This window comes from Acipenser ruthenus, chromosome 12 (assembly GCF_902713425.1).
Source record: "Acipenser ruthenus chromosome 12, fAciRut3.2 maternal haplotype, whole genome shotgun sequence".
Lineage (NCBI taxonomy): Eukaryota > Metazoa > Chordata > Actinopteri > Acipenseriformes > Acipenseridae > Acipenser > Acipenser ruthenus.
In genome coordinates this window covers 37,813,016-37,828,594 of record NC_081200.1, presented here as the reverse complement: position 1 = coordinate 37,828,594, position 15,579 = coordinate 37,813,016, and the positions used below count along the sequence as shown (strand labels likewise).

General features: G+C 36.4%; 1 protein-coding gene across 2 annotated transcripts; it reads left to right on the top strand.

The window, feature by feature from the left end:
• LOC117417063 (DBIRD complex subunit ZNF326-like) lies at positions 1 to 10,395 on the top strand. Of its 2 annotated transcripts, none has more exons than XM_059035055.1 (10): positions 1 to 162; positions 2,278 to 2,884; positions 3,120 to 3,447; positions 3,896 to 4,052; positions 4,846 to 4,966; positions 5,631 to 5,778; positions 7,412 to 7,517; positions 8,790 to 8,920; positions 9,415 to 9,510; positions 9,855 to 10,395. In XM_059035055.1, the coding sequence occupies exons 2-10, from the start codon at positions 2,280 to 2,282 to the stop codon at positions 9,963 to 9,965; spliced, it is 1,803 nt and encodes a 600-aa protein (XP_058891038.1). In that variant the 5' UTR covers positions 1 to 162; positions 2,278 to 2,279; the 3' UTR covers positions 9,966 to 10,395. The 2 variants fall into 2 exon arrangements, with proteins under 2 accessions (XP_058891038.1, XP_033884647.3); XM_034028756.3 differs by lacking the exon at positions 1 to 162 and adding an exon at positions 1,232 to 1,364.
• Positions 10,396 to 15,579: the final 5,184 nt, after the last annotated feature.

The window sequence follows — 15,579 nt, the reverse complement described above, 5'->3', positions numbered from 1 at the left end:
GCCTCAGTGCTTAGCGCTCGCGGTTTCTTTTTTTATAGCATATACGTCTACCCACTCCATTCACGCAGTGGTAGTGTTTCAAACCAATCGCGTTGGTTGGTGTGTGCGGGGTATCGTTATAGACACTGCAGCTCGTGGAAGACTAAAATGACTGCTAAGAAGGTAACCGATTTAAAAAAAAAAAAGTGTAAAAATAACCAAACCAAAAACAACAAAGCAAATTATGAAATGCGTTTAGAAAGCAAAAAGGAACAATACGATACAGCGAACGAAAATTAAAAAAATCAGAGGAAAGGCAGGAGGGAAAGGCCTGCGAGTCTGTGCGAAAATAAAAACAGAAGTATCGTTATAGGGTATGATGTTACATGGGGGAATACAATGGAAATGGCTTTTTACAGCACTGAATTAGGTGGAATGATTTGCAAGCTCTGCCAAAAACAATTACTCCAAAGTGGCAACATCCTACGGAAACATGCAATGGCTGTGACTAACTTAAGGCATTGATGGGAGCACTGAAATGTATGTACTGGTTGAGAATGTATTAAAAAAAAAAAAAAAAAAAAACATTTGAGAACTCAAAAATAAGAGTGAAAGGGGAACTAAAGAAATAGAAATTGAAAGGCTAACTTCTAAATTTAAAAAAGTTGGAATATTAATCTGAGATGCAAAAGCATTAATAAATGTATTTTAATGAAATGTTTTTTATTCAGATTTGTTTGCTTAATAATTTAAGGTAATATATGGTACATGAGCATAAACACACATTTTTATTTATTTATTTGTTTATGTAATTTATACACCTGACAAACGAGCTCCAGCTATTGGCTCATTGTGACTGGATACTAATAATTTAGATTTGTATTACAGATTGCAAACCCACAACGTAAAACGCCACGGAATGTAAAATCTCCTTTTCTTTAAACATTTTGATTCTCTTTCTTTGTGATTGCAAAAGGTGTGCTTTAATTAACTGGGTCTCTTAAACCACTGACACTGCTAAACATGTTGAAAGCAATGTTCCAGTCGGAGTAGTTAGTGTGTAGCACAAAAACAAAACATACAACAACCACCAAAGGAGGACTGGGTTGATTTACTTAAGTGTTTAAAAAAAAAAAAAAGAAAGAAATACTAAAAAATACAAACAAACTGTTGTTAAAAACCAATAAATCCGTGTTTACATTTGCACCTGTTTTCTTAAATGTTCTAAGTACTGTTTGAAGCGCAGTTTTAATCATCATTAAGTGGTTTGTGGATTTCTCTGTGTATCCCATAACCCCTTGCGCAGCGACGGAAGTCGACTTAGAGTGAGCTGGGGTTAGTTTCTTTACCCAAACACTTCCACCGGAAGATGTTTCGCAACCCAGGTAAGAGCGATTTCATGCTGGTCGTCGCTTGCTTAAGGGTTTTCAGTACAAATAATGTTATTGGGATGATTCGTTAAGAAGTTTTTAACGTAGAATTTTAACACAGAGTACCAGTAGTAACTGAGTGTGAAAACATTTACTTTGATTTTCCTCTGCTCTGTAATAATAGTCATAAGATTTAGGAAATCAAATCTGTATCGTATACTACTTTGTAAAATAAAAAAGGGCTTCTAATACATTTCAGGCACAGTGAATTTGAACACCTTTTAAATATGAATTCAAAACATATATTTTTGTGAGACATGCGCTCAGTTATAGAAATTCACACCAGACGTTGGTGTCCTACCGATTTGTTTACGTTTCGTGCTGGCTATACGGTCAGTAGGGATGCCACCTGTGCCTTATTTTAAGTAACGTTTCCATATTTGAAGAAACACCACTCATCCATATTTTATATTGCCTAAGAAGGCACCACAGTCAAAGTTGCAGATAAGGACATAGTACTTGGGTTGACTGGCGAAACAGTCGGTCTGCTGCTGTACATGACTGAGGCAATCCTACTTAAGAGCAGACCTGTGAAAATTTAATTATGGCGCTGCTATACAAAAAACTGAAATACATTTTAACAGTTACATTAAGTTAAACCGTTACATTGTTTTTTGTATTTTATTTGCCACGACAGTACTTGTATTCATTTTTCAATTCCTTTGTGTTGCCTAGTTTATTTGGGCTTAATCTTTTGTTAGGACAGATACATGTAAATATTCTGTCATGCCAGTTTGCTCACTTGTGTATTTTTTTTCTTTTCTACTGTTTAATAATCTATGTAAAAAAGACTTGTAACTCTGTTACACGTGTCCTGTGATAGCGATCGTTGTCTTTTGAATTAATACTTGATCCCTTTTATTTTTAGAAATGAAACGTGACTATTCCAATGGAACGTTTGGTGGTCAGGCACCGAGAACGATTGGTTCATATTTCTCGTCTGAACGTGTAACTTTTGGTGGTCCAACCGAAAGATCGTTTGGGTCATATGGTTTGTCTGAACAGGGAAATTCGGGTGGGCCATCCCAAAGATCGTTTGGGTCATATGGTTTGTCTGAACAGGGAAATTCGGGTGGACCATCCCAAAGATCGTTTGGGTCATATGGTTTGTCTGAACAGGGAAATTCGGGTGGACCATCCCAAAGATCGTTTGGGTCATATGGTTTGTCTGAACAGGGAAATTCGGGTGGACCATCCCAAAGATCGTTTGGGTCATATGGTTTGTCTGAACAGGGAAATTCGGGTGGACCATCCCAAAGATCGTTTGGGTCATATGGTTTGTCTGAACAGGGAAATTCGGGTGGGTCATCCCAAAGACTGTTTGATTCATACAACTCGTCTGAGCTGGGAAACAGTGGTGGCACTACCCTAAGAAAGACACTTCACTCTTACGACTCTGATCAAGGAAATGCTGATCGTCCAACACAAAGATTTCTTAGCTCATACAGCTTGTCTGAACGGAAGAATGCTGAAAGGTAAGCTTTTTTCTGTGTTGGGGGGGTTGTGATTATGGAAATTATTTTAAAATGAAAATTCCAGCATTTGAAACAGTCATAGCATATTGGTTTTCTAGGAGAGTTTTATTTTCTTCATGTTAATGATATCCATTAATTATTACTTTTATTGGGCACTGTGTAATGCATTTTTAATTTTTTTGTGACAAATTGATATCTGAAAGTTCACCTTTTTTTTTCACTGCCATTTTTGCAGGTTTGGATGTAACGAGTCTTACCAATTCGAGTCTGATAATGATGGCTTTGGAGGTTTTGACAGCGAATATGACGACTCCTTCCAGAATAACCTTGACTCTCATGGAGTTGCTAGAAGCCTGAGTCGTATTGATAATGGCAGGTCTAACTTGGAGCCTTCTTACTCAAGTTCAGATTCAAGAGCTGGGTTTAGGGATGAGGGAAGAGGCGGTTACTCTTCCTACAGCACATTTTCTTCACCTCACATGAAGCCTGCACCTGTAGGTTTTCGAGGGAGAGAAAGTAGAAGTTACGGTCTAGGAGGACCAACAGCATTCAGAGGCAGAGGGGTAAGTAGATTGTAGTAAGCAGAGGACTAGTAAATTGTTAGCTTTTAAATTCTGCTTTAAATAACCCTCATTCTCTTTGAAACTTTACAAACAAAAAAAATTCCCATTAACTCCTCCTTAGCTCTTCCTTATTTTGGGTTCCGTTTGGTGGATTCTTTCTCGTTGCTGCACGTTGACGGCCTGGTTTACACTTTTTTATTTTTTTTGACATCAGCACGTTTGCGTTTCACAAGATGCTTCAAAGTATCCATGACTTGCATGTTTTTTTTTTACCAGTTTGCTTACTTTGCCTGTCTTGCAGTATACGTTTGCAAATAGTCTATTGTTCACAAGAGGTCTAATACTGTAGGCTTTTGTTTGTGTTTTTATACATGATATACCTTTTCTCTTTTGTTTTTCTCTTTTTGTTTGCTTAAAAACAACAAATCCAATATTTCCTTCTTTGCAGCAAATGGGAGACTTTAGGACACCTAGACCTGGAGTATATCAGGACCAGATGACTATTAGGGGAGTAAAGAGGGAGATAAATGCACCCTACAGACCAAATACATTTAACAAGAAGCAAAAACTGACTAAACCTTTTGTACCATTTATAAAGAAACCAGGTAAGCTGTTTGTGTGTGTATAGATACACAGGTTTTAAACAAACATGTAAAGTCCACAAAGGTTTTGAAACTGAATACGTCAGGCATTGTGTTTATGTAAGGCCAGCCTGTTTACACAAACGTTTCTAAGTGGTCTACAAGTTGCATTACAGGTTTTAGTATTTATTTTAAAGCAGGCAACTCATGTTTGATTAGGACAAGTCATATAGTTAGACATGCATAACTATGCTGCATGTTACTATATTAATCCTTGCAAATGATTTTGCAAACCCCAGCAAATCGATTTTTGTATTTTATTTAAAGGGACTTTTTTGCTAAATAAGCATGTGTGTCCATCACTCAGCATGTTTTTACAATAGGTGAAGTTTCCATTGTCCAGGATGTGCTCACCTGCTGATATAGTAATAGCAGTACTATTCATGGGTTAATAAAAATGCCTTTTATTTTTAATGGACTAGGTGTAGCAAATGGGTTGAAAAAGTTTGTCGTAGTGGCCATATACAGTACATCTTATTATTCAGATATATATATATACATATGAATATACATATAGATAGATATATATATAATATATATTTTAGCCTCACACTGAAAGATTTGTTTTTATTATAAGATGTATGATTTCTTTCTTTGTCTTTGGAAATATTTTAATTAATTCTAGCATTTGAAACCGTTTTGTAATATATACATATATATAATATTATATTTTTTAAAAAAATGGCATGGTTGCTATTAAATTATAATAGTAAGACTTGAAAAATATAAATATTAAATTTTAAATTCTTTCTTCAAGGGAATGGTCATAGTGCAAACAAAGAAGAGGAGAAAAGAAAACTCGAGACCAGACTTGAAGCCAAAAGAGAGAAGCAGAGACGCAGACGGGAGAAGTACAATTATAAATGTGGTGGACAAAGGTAGATATTATTATTATTATTATTATTATTATTATTATTATTATTATTATTATTATTACTACTGCTATTAGGGGAAAAAAGCAGGATTGATTCAACAACTTGTTCCAGGGGTGTCCTGCCCATTTACATGGATTGTGAAACTGAAGCCTGGCCAGAATGGTATTGACCTGTTTAAATGTATTCATGACACTGAGGTTAGCACCCCTGCTCTTCCTCAGTGTCTGTAGGATCTTTTTAAATGTCCAAAGGGTAACCCTTAGTGTCTTATGTTTTTGGACACATGCAGTACATTTTTTGCATTTGCATGGAAAGCAAATAGAAAATATTTGTAGTACCGCATATTAACTTTTCTTATAGTTTTTTGCTGAACAATTTTTTTGCACTACTTCTGATTTGTTTATATAGTTTTCTCTCCTACCTACCCTGTTTTAAACAGATTGTCAATAAAAAAGGATGAATGATGCACCTTTAAATTATGTCCATACTAATTACTTACATTCATTAAAAAGCGTACTGCTCCCATTTAAGATCATGCTGTACTTTGTGATAGGATCTATTGTATACAACTCTTGTGTCGTTGGTTAACATTGCTTTCTTCTGAAACTGCTAGTTCAGTGTTTTACTGTAAAAATGCATTCAAATTAACCTAGAATTTCTGTTACAGAGTAGTATACACTTGTTCCTTCTGTAAATTCCTGACATCTGAAGAGAAGGAAATTGAAGACCATCTTGAAGGCTCTTATCACCAGGAATCACTGGAAAATATTCGCAAGGATGCCAATTTAGATGAAGTAGTCATTCGTTTCTTACATGCAAGTACCATTTACATGGCTTCTTTCCTCCATAAGTTCAGATAAATAAATAACATTGGACATTTTTTTTATTTGTTGTATTTATTGATTTGTTTCAAAACCTGGGAAGTTACAGGGAATAATATTTCAAAACAATATCGTCTTTAAATAATAGAGCATTGAAACACATGGAATATCAATCTTAATGTGGTCGGTTTAAATTAAATATCCAGTTGGTGAAAATCGTGTTCTTACTACTTTAAAACCGTCTGTTGACCAATTTTGCATTGAAATTAAATGAGACCGGCGATTTAGTGAGTCTTTTATTACACCTGGTGTAGAACAATACGACGGTCTTCATTAACATTAATAAAGCCTCAGTGAGCTCTGTGAATGGCAGACATTGTTTCAGTAGACTGGAAATGAAGTTCAAGTCATGGGCATTTCACATGAATGAGCATCACCACAATATGCATTGCATACAGGTAAAAAGTAATGTCAGTTATATATTTTTTTAACATACATTGTATGCTAGGGGGGTAAATAACAAGAACAGTAACAGTCATTAAAACAATAAGTTTATTTGGTTTTATTGTCACAGTATAAGCCCCCCCCCCGTAATGGAAAATGACCCAACTGCCAGTTAATGTGTCTTGTTGCATCCAGGCCTTTGCATGTTGTGACTTGGGGCTCAAGGATGAGGATGTTGCTAGTGCTGTTTTAAGATGGGGATGGATCCTTACTGACACTGACTCTTGCTGACGTGTCTTGCTGTTGAGAAGCATGCTCCAGATTCCAAGAAAATAATGATTTCCTGAAGAAGTCTGTTTTGTGTGAGCACGGGGCTGGCTCTTTAGTGTGCATGATGTGGAAGTCCTTATAAACATGCAGTCAGTCCTGTTTAATGTCACGTCGTTTGAAGTTGCTGGTGAAGATTAAATGAGGATTAATGGGCTTCAGCTTCAGTAACTGGCATATCATCTGCTGTCAATTTGCATTACTGTCATAAGAAAATTGTCATAAGGCATTGAGATCTCAATCTTTCTGTCCAAAGCCCCTGTTAGACCATCATTTTTTGAGAAGCGCAGTTGTGTGATGTAAAAACAAATTACTTGCCCATATAAAATCTGATTCAAGTCTTCTATATTCATTATCCTCCATGATGGATGCATTTCCCTTGCAACAGGCAAATGGAGGAAGCACTCATCCATCCAAACACAGGCATTTCTTATCCAGTTTTTGAGGGTTATCAGGGTCTGACTTGTAAATTATATTTAGTGTCTGATTGGATAGACTAATAAAGGCTACATCTTTCATTGACATTTGATTAGAGAAACTATTCCAAACTATATGCTGGATGTAGCTCACAATAATAGCTGATTGACTATTTCTTTATTTTGTCTTGTTCTCTACTTGTTCATGATCTTGTGATTTGTAATTCATATTCTGTATTTAAAAATTGAGCACTTGCACTTTACATCCCCAGCACTGGGAATAGAGATTCAAACTGGATTACTGGTTCTACAATTTTGCATCCTGAACATGTAGAAATATAGACTTTGTTTGCCATTCAGAGAATGTGAGCATTTCTTTTTTATATATATTGTTAGCTGTTTGTTTGTTTGTATTGAAGTGAAGTTATCTGTCTCCATAGGAATCTATTGTACATAAGTTTAAGAGGAATTTAAAACACAAACTACAATGGCTCGCCACGGACCCGCAGCAAACTCCAGTGCAAACACAAAAGCAAGTAATGAAAGGTATGTTGCATCATTTATTCGGAGTGCATGTTTTAAATGTGTGTACCTTACTTTCAGGATTTTTTTTTTTATATATTCACTTTTTATATTAACATCTATTACAGTACACTATATAATAGTCATAACTACTGGAATGATCTTCTCTAATCTCGCATGCAAGTCTGGGACTGGTCAGTGCTGGAAAGTGGTGTTTGTGGTTCATAAATGCCTAGCAGTGAAAAGATGCGTCATTGTACTTTCTTACATATCCTATTTAGATACATGACAGAAAGCACCAAGTGGTTCTTGAATGATGGATAGCTGGCATAAGTACATGCTTGCCCTATCATTAAATTTTTTCCCTTTAGACAAAATAGTCCTTAATTTATGACTGTAAAAAGTTGTTCCAGTATAATATTATAATAATAATAATGACTGGTGGCTGTATTTAAAATAAACGTGAAAAGCAGACCCAGAAAATAAAGAAGTGAATGTGAGAGATGTCAACAGTAAATGGAAAACGTTGTAATTAATAGGAATTAAAACATGATTTTCATAATCGTTTTAAGACTAATCAATAACTGAACATTTCATTATTGTCCAACTGTCGGTCATTGAGACCTTCTTTTGCTTGTGTTCCTGCCTCTGGAACATGATTACCTGTTACGTATTTTATATTCTTAGTGGGAGATAGTCACAGACAGCAGTACTTCCCTATGATGTCACTTCATTCTTGGCATTCTAGTAATGTCGTTCTGCAGTTAAATGATCACTGGGATACATATCCATCCAGTTAAAAGCTTCATCAGTCAGATAATCTTTTGGGATTAAATAGTGTAGAACCAATCTCTTAATTAAACCTCAACATGCAATTTTCACTCAATACATTTTCCTGTTTGAACGTGCACAAGTGAGTGGTATTTTCTTTACATTTCTTGTGTACACTTAAGGACTTCATGAGTTTGGGAAGGAGTTTGCCTTCAGATTAAATGTCACTTCAGATTAAGGCTTGATATAATTTCTTCTTCTTCTTCTTAGTTTATTTAGCAGACGCCTTTATCCAAGGCGATTTACAGAGACTAGGGTGTGTGAACTATGCATCAGCTGCAGAGTCACTTACAATTACGTCTCACCCGAAAGACGGAGCACAAGGAGGTTAAGTGACTTGCTCAGGGTCACACAATGAGTCGGGGGGGGGGGGGGGGGGGGGGTACTATTGTATTGTATTGTATTGTATTGTACAGTATCTCTATGGGCTCCTTCTAGCAGTAACTTTCATTTGTGACTATGCAGATGTGACGGAAGACGACTACATGAGAAGAGCTACCATGTTTCACTGCATTGCATGTGATTCCTACATTCCTGCTACCAAGCTCTCTGCACAGGACCATTTGAAATCCACCATGCATCTGACAAAGAAAGTGGTATGTGATAGCCCTTAACTTTTGTTATTCAGATTTATAGAGGGCTGATGGTATGCTCTCAGTTGGCAGTCTCAAACACAATGCCTCTATGGCCATTCTGGAGAATAAACTTCTAGTTCACGACGAGGCAGTAATCATTGAATATCTATCAATCAAAATGTAAAAACCTTGTAATAGCCACATTTAATCAGTGCCATTTATTATTGCCAATATATTTCCTATATAATTTAATGACAGTGTTATGGCAGATGCTTCTGATGTTGTTGTTTAACCTCTGTATATACTGTGAATGTCAGAGATTACAACCCAGTAAAATATAGCATGACTATTAAAAATGACCGAATAGTAGCTTTTTTTTATCTGCCAAGGTCTCCCTTTGCTCCAAGATCTTAATCTGTTGGCAATATAGAAGCCGGCTGCCCTTGAGTGAATCTTCACAGCACTCGTTCTTTCATTGTACCTGCCTTTTGTATGTCTTGTTTTGTTTCCAACAGGAGTATAAAGAGCAATTGAAAAGGGAGCGTGTTTTAATGGCTACCAGCTTGCTGAACAATCCCACTGTAAAGGAACGTTATGAAAGGTTTGTTAAGGTAAGGCATAGCACAGGCTTTATGATCAATACACTGGAAAGTGGAAAAGAAATGTAAACCACAGTATTTAGAAATGTTGCCTCCTGACAAGAGGTGCTGCTGTTAACATACTGCTAATCCATCTGAAACCAGCCAATAGTAGAATATATCTGTCGGAACAAAATTTAACGTCCGATGCATTTATGAGCCTTCCGTTTACTATGCTGAGTTGGTCGGTTTCAAATGCTCTTAAAAAAGAGACCATGTTCTATAACACCTTCATGTATACATATGAACCAAGTTAAGAGGGGCCCCTCTTGTGCTGTTACCTATAGATTTGACATGATGTAACAACTGTGTTTCAGGGCGAGAATCCTTTTGAAATCACAGAAGATGGAGCGCAGAATAATGATGCTGAACTAAATCACCCGACTGATGACCAAGCTGCTGCTGAAACTGTAACTGAGATGAATTGAACAAAATGAACACCTTGACAAGAAGCAAACCTTGATCTTTTAGATGCTTTGAAAAAGTCAGTTCTTCACTGTGTATTTAATAGTACAGCCACAGCAGTAGAAATCTGCTTTTTTCCCCCCAATGTACCTGTTGTCTACCTTCTAGTCTGTTCCTGCCACACACAGATAATGGGTTTTGCTTTGTAGCTAACCGTCAGCTGCAAAACCATTTGTACTTAAACTGAATCTCCTGCTACTATTCTTTCTGTTTTATCTAACTAGTTTTGTACCTGTAATGTTAACACCATTCTCTCATTGTGAACAGAACACATTTTGTAATGATATTTGACTATTTTAAATGGGAGCATTGTATGGTTATGTAATACATTTTGATTTTTTTTTCTTATTATTTCAGTTCTGTAAAAATTAAAATATTCCGCTTCATTAGAAACATTGTTATGCCTTTTTATATGAGTAACTCTGGACAATAAAAAACATAAATAGGTCCATATGTGTATTAATGGGTTGCTTAGACTAGGTAGAACAGCTGAGGACTGAAGAGAATGTGAATTAAATGGCCACTTTTACTTCCAAAGGTGAAATTCCTACACAACAAAAAGTGAAATTATTATTATTGCCTCGCAGCTAAATCCTGCAAAATTAAAGTAATCCATCAATTTAAATTGCTGTTTGTCTAAGAAAAGGAGCTGGCATATTGTGATGTCAGAATGCTCTAAAGGAAGACCATAGAAAACATCAGAACGTACGCAGAACACGTGTGTTTGTGTGTGTGCACCTGCCTAGTCTTTTCTGTCAAGTCACCCTGAGTAAACTGCCTTTTTCAACAGTAACAACAATGTGTACGATTACTAGCACCATTTGTAAAGAACCTATTACTAAACATTTAGATAGATAGAAATCCTTTATTATGATTTTCCTTTTCTATTAAAATAACTAATTCTATTACAAAATAGATCTTTTGAAATCACACCCCTTCTATAATAGTCACTTCAGGGATACATCAGTGATTGGTTGCAATAATGGAAGGGTTATGAAAGAGCATGGTATGACTTTGACTATGATATTCTACTACTACTGTTACAGGTCTGTATGGCCTTTCAGTCATCTGGGGGGGGGGGGGCGTTGGATCTTGGATCTTGTCAAGGTCACTTTATTAAGGTCACTGTCCCTATGAAAAGACAGATGTCTGGATGAAAATCCCCTGCATCTTTTTGTGAGTACACCAAGTTCAGTGACTGCAATAACAGGGTGTTGTTCTTTAATAGCTTACATTTATTCTACCGAGGCTTCACAGAGGAGTCCTATTGCTCCCGTAGGGCTCCCTTGATACCAAACTCTCTTTCCCCTGTGCTTCTGTCTCCAAATTTAGAGACACTATGCTCCCAGTAGCATTGACCCTTCCATTCTGGGTTCAGCGTTGCTGAAAAACTCATAAAAATCTCCATTTCTGTTGGCTCCCCTCACCAGCTGGGATATGAAGATGAGATCTCTGATCCCGAGTCCCAGGCTCCCCCTCCCCCCAGAGGGAGTAGTCGAGCCACTTCTTTGAGCTTCTTGTGCAGGTACAATTGGTGGAGACCTTGTGAGCTCGAGCTCTCTAGGAAGTAAATGCAGACTGGATTTTGCATTTTAGACACAAGCCCACGGAAATTGACCTGTTTAGCAACAATAGTCATTTAAAAAAGGTCACCCCAGGCCTGTATCTTGACAGTCCTGCTGTCATGTATTCACATTGATTTAAATTTAAATCTGAAATTTAGTCTGTGTGTTTTCATGACAGTGTCTCATTTCAATTTCTTGATTGAACCTACCACACTTGTCAATTTATAATGCATTTATTAATTTCCTGGCTTTGCCTTTTACCTTTTTAATTAACATTAGGAGAACTGTCATATGTTATTCTTTAGCCAGCAGGTAGAGGGTGCCCAAGCCACAGTTTAAAAAAAAAAACAGAGGAAGCAATGCTAGTGCCTTATATTTAAAACTTGCAGATGAAATAAATACATAAGTAACCAAGTATATGTATTATTAATAATGACTGTAATCGGTTGGTGAAATCTCTTCTCCGCTATTGACATTGTATGACCTTGGATAATAACCTTGTGTGTCCATCCCATCAGTATCAAAATGATATATAATTTGTACAAGCCAGCTGTTGAATAGTTGAAATATAAATCGTTGGTCATTACTGCCCATCAAGAGTGTTCTAACTCTAATGCTACCTGACGGATATATTCTATTTTTGACAGCGCTGAACTTCCAGAATCCCCTCTGAACTCCTCTAAATACTTAGTATTGCAATCAGTTAAACAAACCCTTGGCAGGGAGGTGTCTGGGCAAAGTTTAGGTATGAAACCATAGCTAATTTTTCTTCCATTATAAAAAGAAAGCAGGAAGATGTTTTAAGAATTAATCCTTAACAGGGCTTAATTTGCTCTGTTCAACTTGAGTAGAAGAGATTTTTGATACAGATTTCTTTGTCAGATTCCTACCTACCAAGAAAACCCAGGGGCCATCTAGGACCATACACTGTATGCATCACCTAGACATGCCTTCCAGCAATCTCTGCTACAACAGATTTTCCCACTGGCTTCTTTGTGTGGAAAAGAAAAGAATAAAATTCCAATTCATTTCAATAGGTAGACAAGTGGTGTGTGTAACTTCTTAATGGAAGTGCTTCATTGCTACCGAACTAATATATTTAATATCAAATTACTTGGCAATATATTTTAGTCCCAACTGAATCACTGCAGATCATAATGAATACCAAAGCTAGTTCTCTGTAGAGAAACGTGGTCAACACCTGAATATCCCAGTTGCAAAAACAGCACCCCAGGAAGGTATCCAGTGATTCAATCACTCTCCTTTGAAAAACACATGACACCACTCCTTCGTGTTTACCAACAGCTTATATAGAGATTGCTTATTTTCCATCTTGGTTGTTTTAATTAATGCATGCTTTTCTTAAATTAGCCCTCAGAGGAGCTATTTCTAAAATTCTTGTATTTATAGAAGTAATGGGTTGAAAAAAAAATGCTAAACTGAAATAATTATGCAGCCTAACTCTTTGCTTTGAGAATAAACTGCAAAACTTATGAAATATGAATGTGTTCAGGGTGCAAAGTTAGTTATATATTTACAGTCCTGTGTTACTTGACAACCCCAGTAATGATGCCCGTCATCTGCAATAATTGTTCTGCTACAAAACTTTGCACTTATTTATTGGTTAGTAGTCTGTGCTTCCAGGAAAGACTGCAAGTTTGCCAGACACTTAATTTGGACTTGCTGGGAATTGATTAAAAATTGTTTTATTTTACAAAAGACCCACATGCAAGGATGTGAATTGTGAGGAATAAAGTCACAGTGTGTGTTATCTGCAGTTGTCTCTGTCTCTTTATACATGGTATGGAGTCCCCTTTGAGTTATATTTTTTAAAAATATTTAATAAAAGAGATATTCAAACCCCCTAACGAATGAATTATTAAAGTTGCTTTTTGTTTTCTTAAGGTTTGGTTTAGCTTTTAGGTAGTGAGTAAGTTTCTCTTTGCATTGTTTTCCTTTTTTCTCCAATGGACCTTTACTTTCTAAGCAAGCTTTTGCTGAGCACTTTGAAGTACTATTTTTGTTGATGAAAGAGATACTTGAGCTGTTAAGACGCTGCGTATCCATTTGGAATGTTATTTAGTAATTTCCCATTTAAAAGTAATATAAAAAAATTAAAAATTAAAAATTAAAAAATACACTTGAGTACTCTATAAAATGTTCTAGTTATTTTTAACCGATAAATACATTATTCTCATACAAACCAAAAAACACTAGAATGAATTTAAGAATTGAAATAATTTGCCATTCTTTAGTTAAGCCACAGCCTCTCAATGTTTTAAAATGGTAGAGATCTCCCTCTCTAAGGGCTTGTATGCTAATGACAGCTCTTAAAGCTCTCCTCAATGCACAGCGAAACCTGTACTCTTTGATCTTCTTGAATATAAAAACAAAAAAGGAGCTAAAATATTAACTCAAAATGAATGTTTGATAATGATCAATGTCTATTATTGCTGCTACATATTTTTTTTTTTTACAGATTAATTGGGTGCCTCTTATTTATACATAGTAGTCCTATTTTTACATTTTTTAAAGAGCTGTGACGACCAAATAAAAGCAAGTACATAGAAGGATATTTAATACCGGGGGTCGATCACACCATTTAAAACAACGCCTCCCTGTCACTGCACTGACATGAACTCATGTGTTCCCAAAATCCATTTCCCAGGAAAAAGAATTAGACCCATAGCCATCATGCAGGATGGTGCACGTTTAATATCGGGACTTTTAGCCTAGATTTACAGGGTTGTAGCCTATGCTTTATGTGCTCACTGCAATTAACATTCTTCCTTTCTGCAAATCCCCAGAGAAATCAAACTTTATACAGTATATGTTTTTTTTTTAAATGTACTGTCCTTTTTTCTACTAACTTCATATGTATTCACAACCGATCGTAACCGATTGCAGGTATCTGAAACTGGGCCTGGTCATTACCTGGGTAGGAGACCCACAGAAAGAAGATCTTCTCTAGGAAATGGTTCTGGTGGCTCACTAATCAGGATTCACCCAGAGGCAGAACTAAACCAATACCCCGTCACTGTCAGGGGGCACTCTCATGAATCATTGGACGTTCATCAATTAGACAGGGCAAAACATTCAAGGCTAATGTACTGAAATAGGTACTTACTGTACAGTAATACAAAATATATATATTAGCACTTTACCGTTACACATTATAAAAGTGTAGGCTAGCGTAGTGTAGACTGTAGCAAGGCTGTTAAGTGTGTAATCAGCACGAGTACCTGTAGTCGGCCCTTCACTCTTCTATGTGTCCACTTGAACAGTGGCTGAGTTTGAATGTACTGCGGTAATAACACAGAGTGCAGGAATGAGAAGCCACTGGGCATTTTCTGGGCTACACCAGTCTGGACACCTGCAAACACAGGGTTAAACTGAGGTCTTGCTACCAAAAATCTGCCTATGCTTCTAAATTTAGCAGAATCCTCCAGGGGTTAAGATTCTGCATATATCTCCTTAAAAACAGAGGCATAGCCATTTTTGACTTTTAATGAATTGATATTATACCTGGTAAGTAATAGACATACATTAGTTAATTAGAGGTGGAAACGCCAGTCTCTTTCTGGGAAAACTTATGCAAAGTCTACCAGAGCCTGGATTAAAAAGTGTGCAACTGAAAGATAAATAACATAATTCCCATGTGTTGGAGTGTTTATGAAGTCCATACAATTGCTATTCATTTGTAACAAGTGTTAATTGATAAACATCTCCCACCGGTATCTTAATTAAGGTTGTAGGATAGTTAAGTGATTTACAGCTGGGATTGATCTCAATTAGTCAACAGAATCTATGTGGCCTGTTCAAAGAGAGGAATAACAAAATGTAGTATTAGAAGTGATTTTTGCCTTGTAGTTTAGTTTGCTGTTTCTGTGCACTAAATCAATGATTATACTGTGTAAAGTTGGGTCCCCATACCAAAATGCAAATAATCTGAACTCATGATGGCTGTGTGCAATCAATGGAAGTAGCGACATTGTCTTTCTGTTTGCTGCAT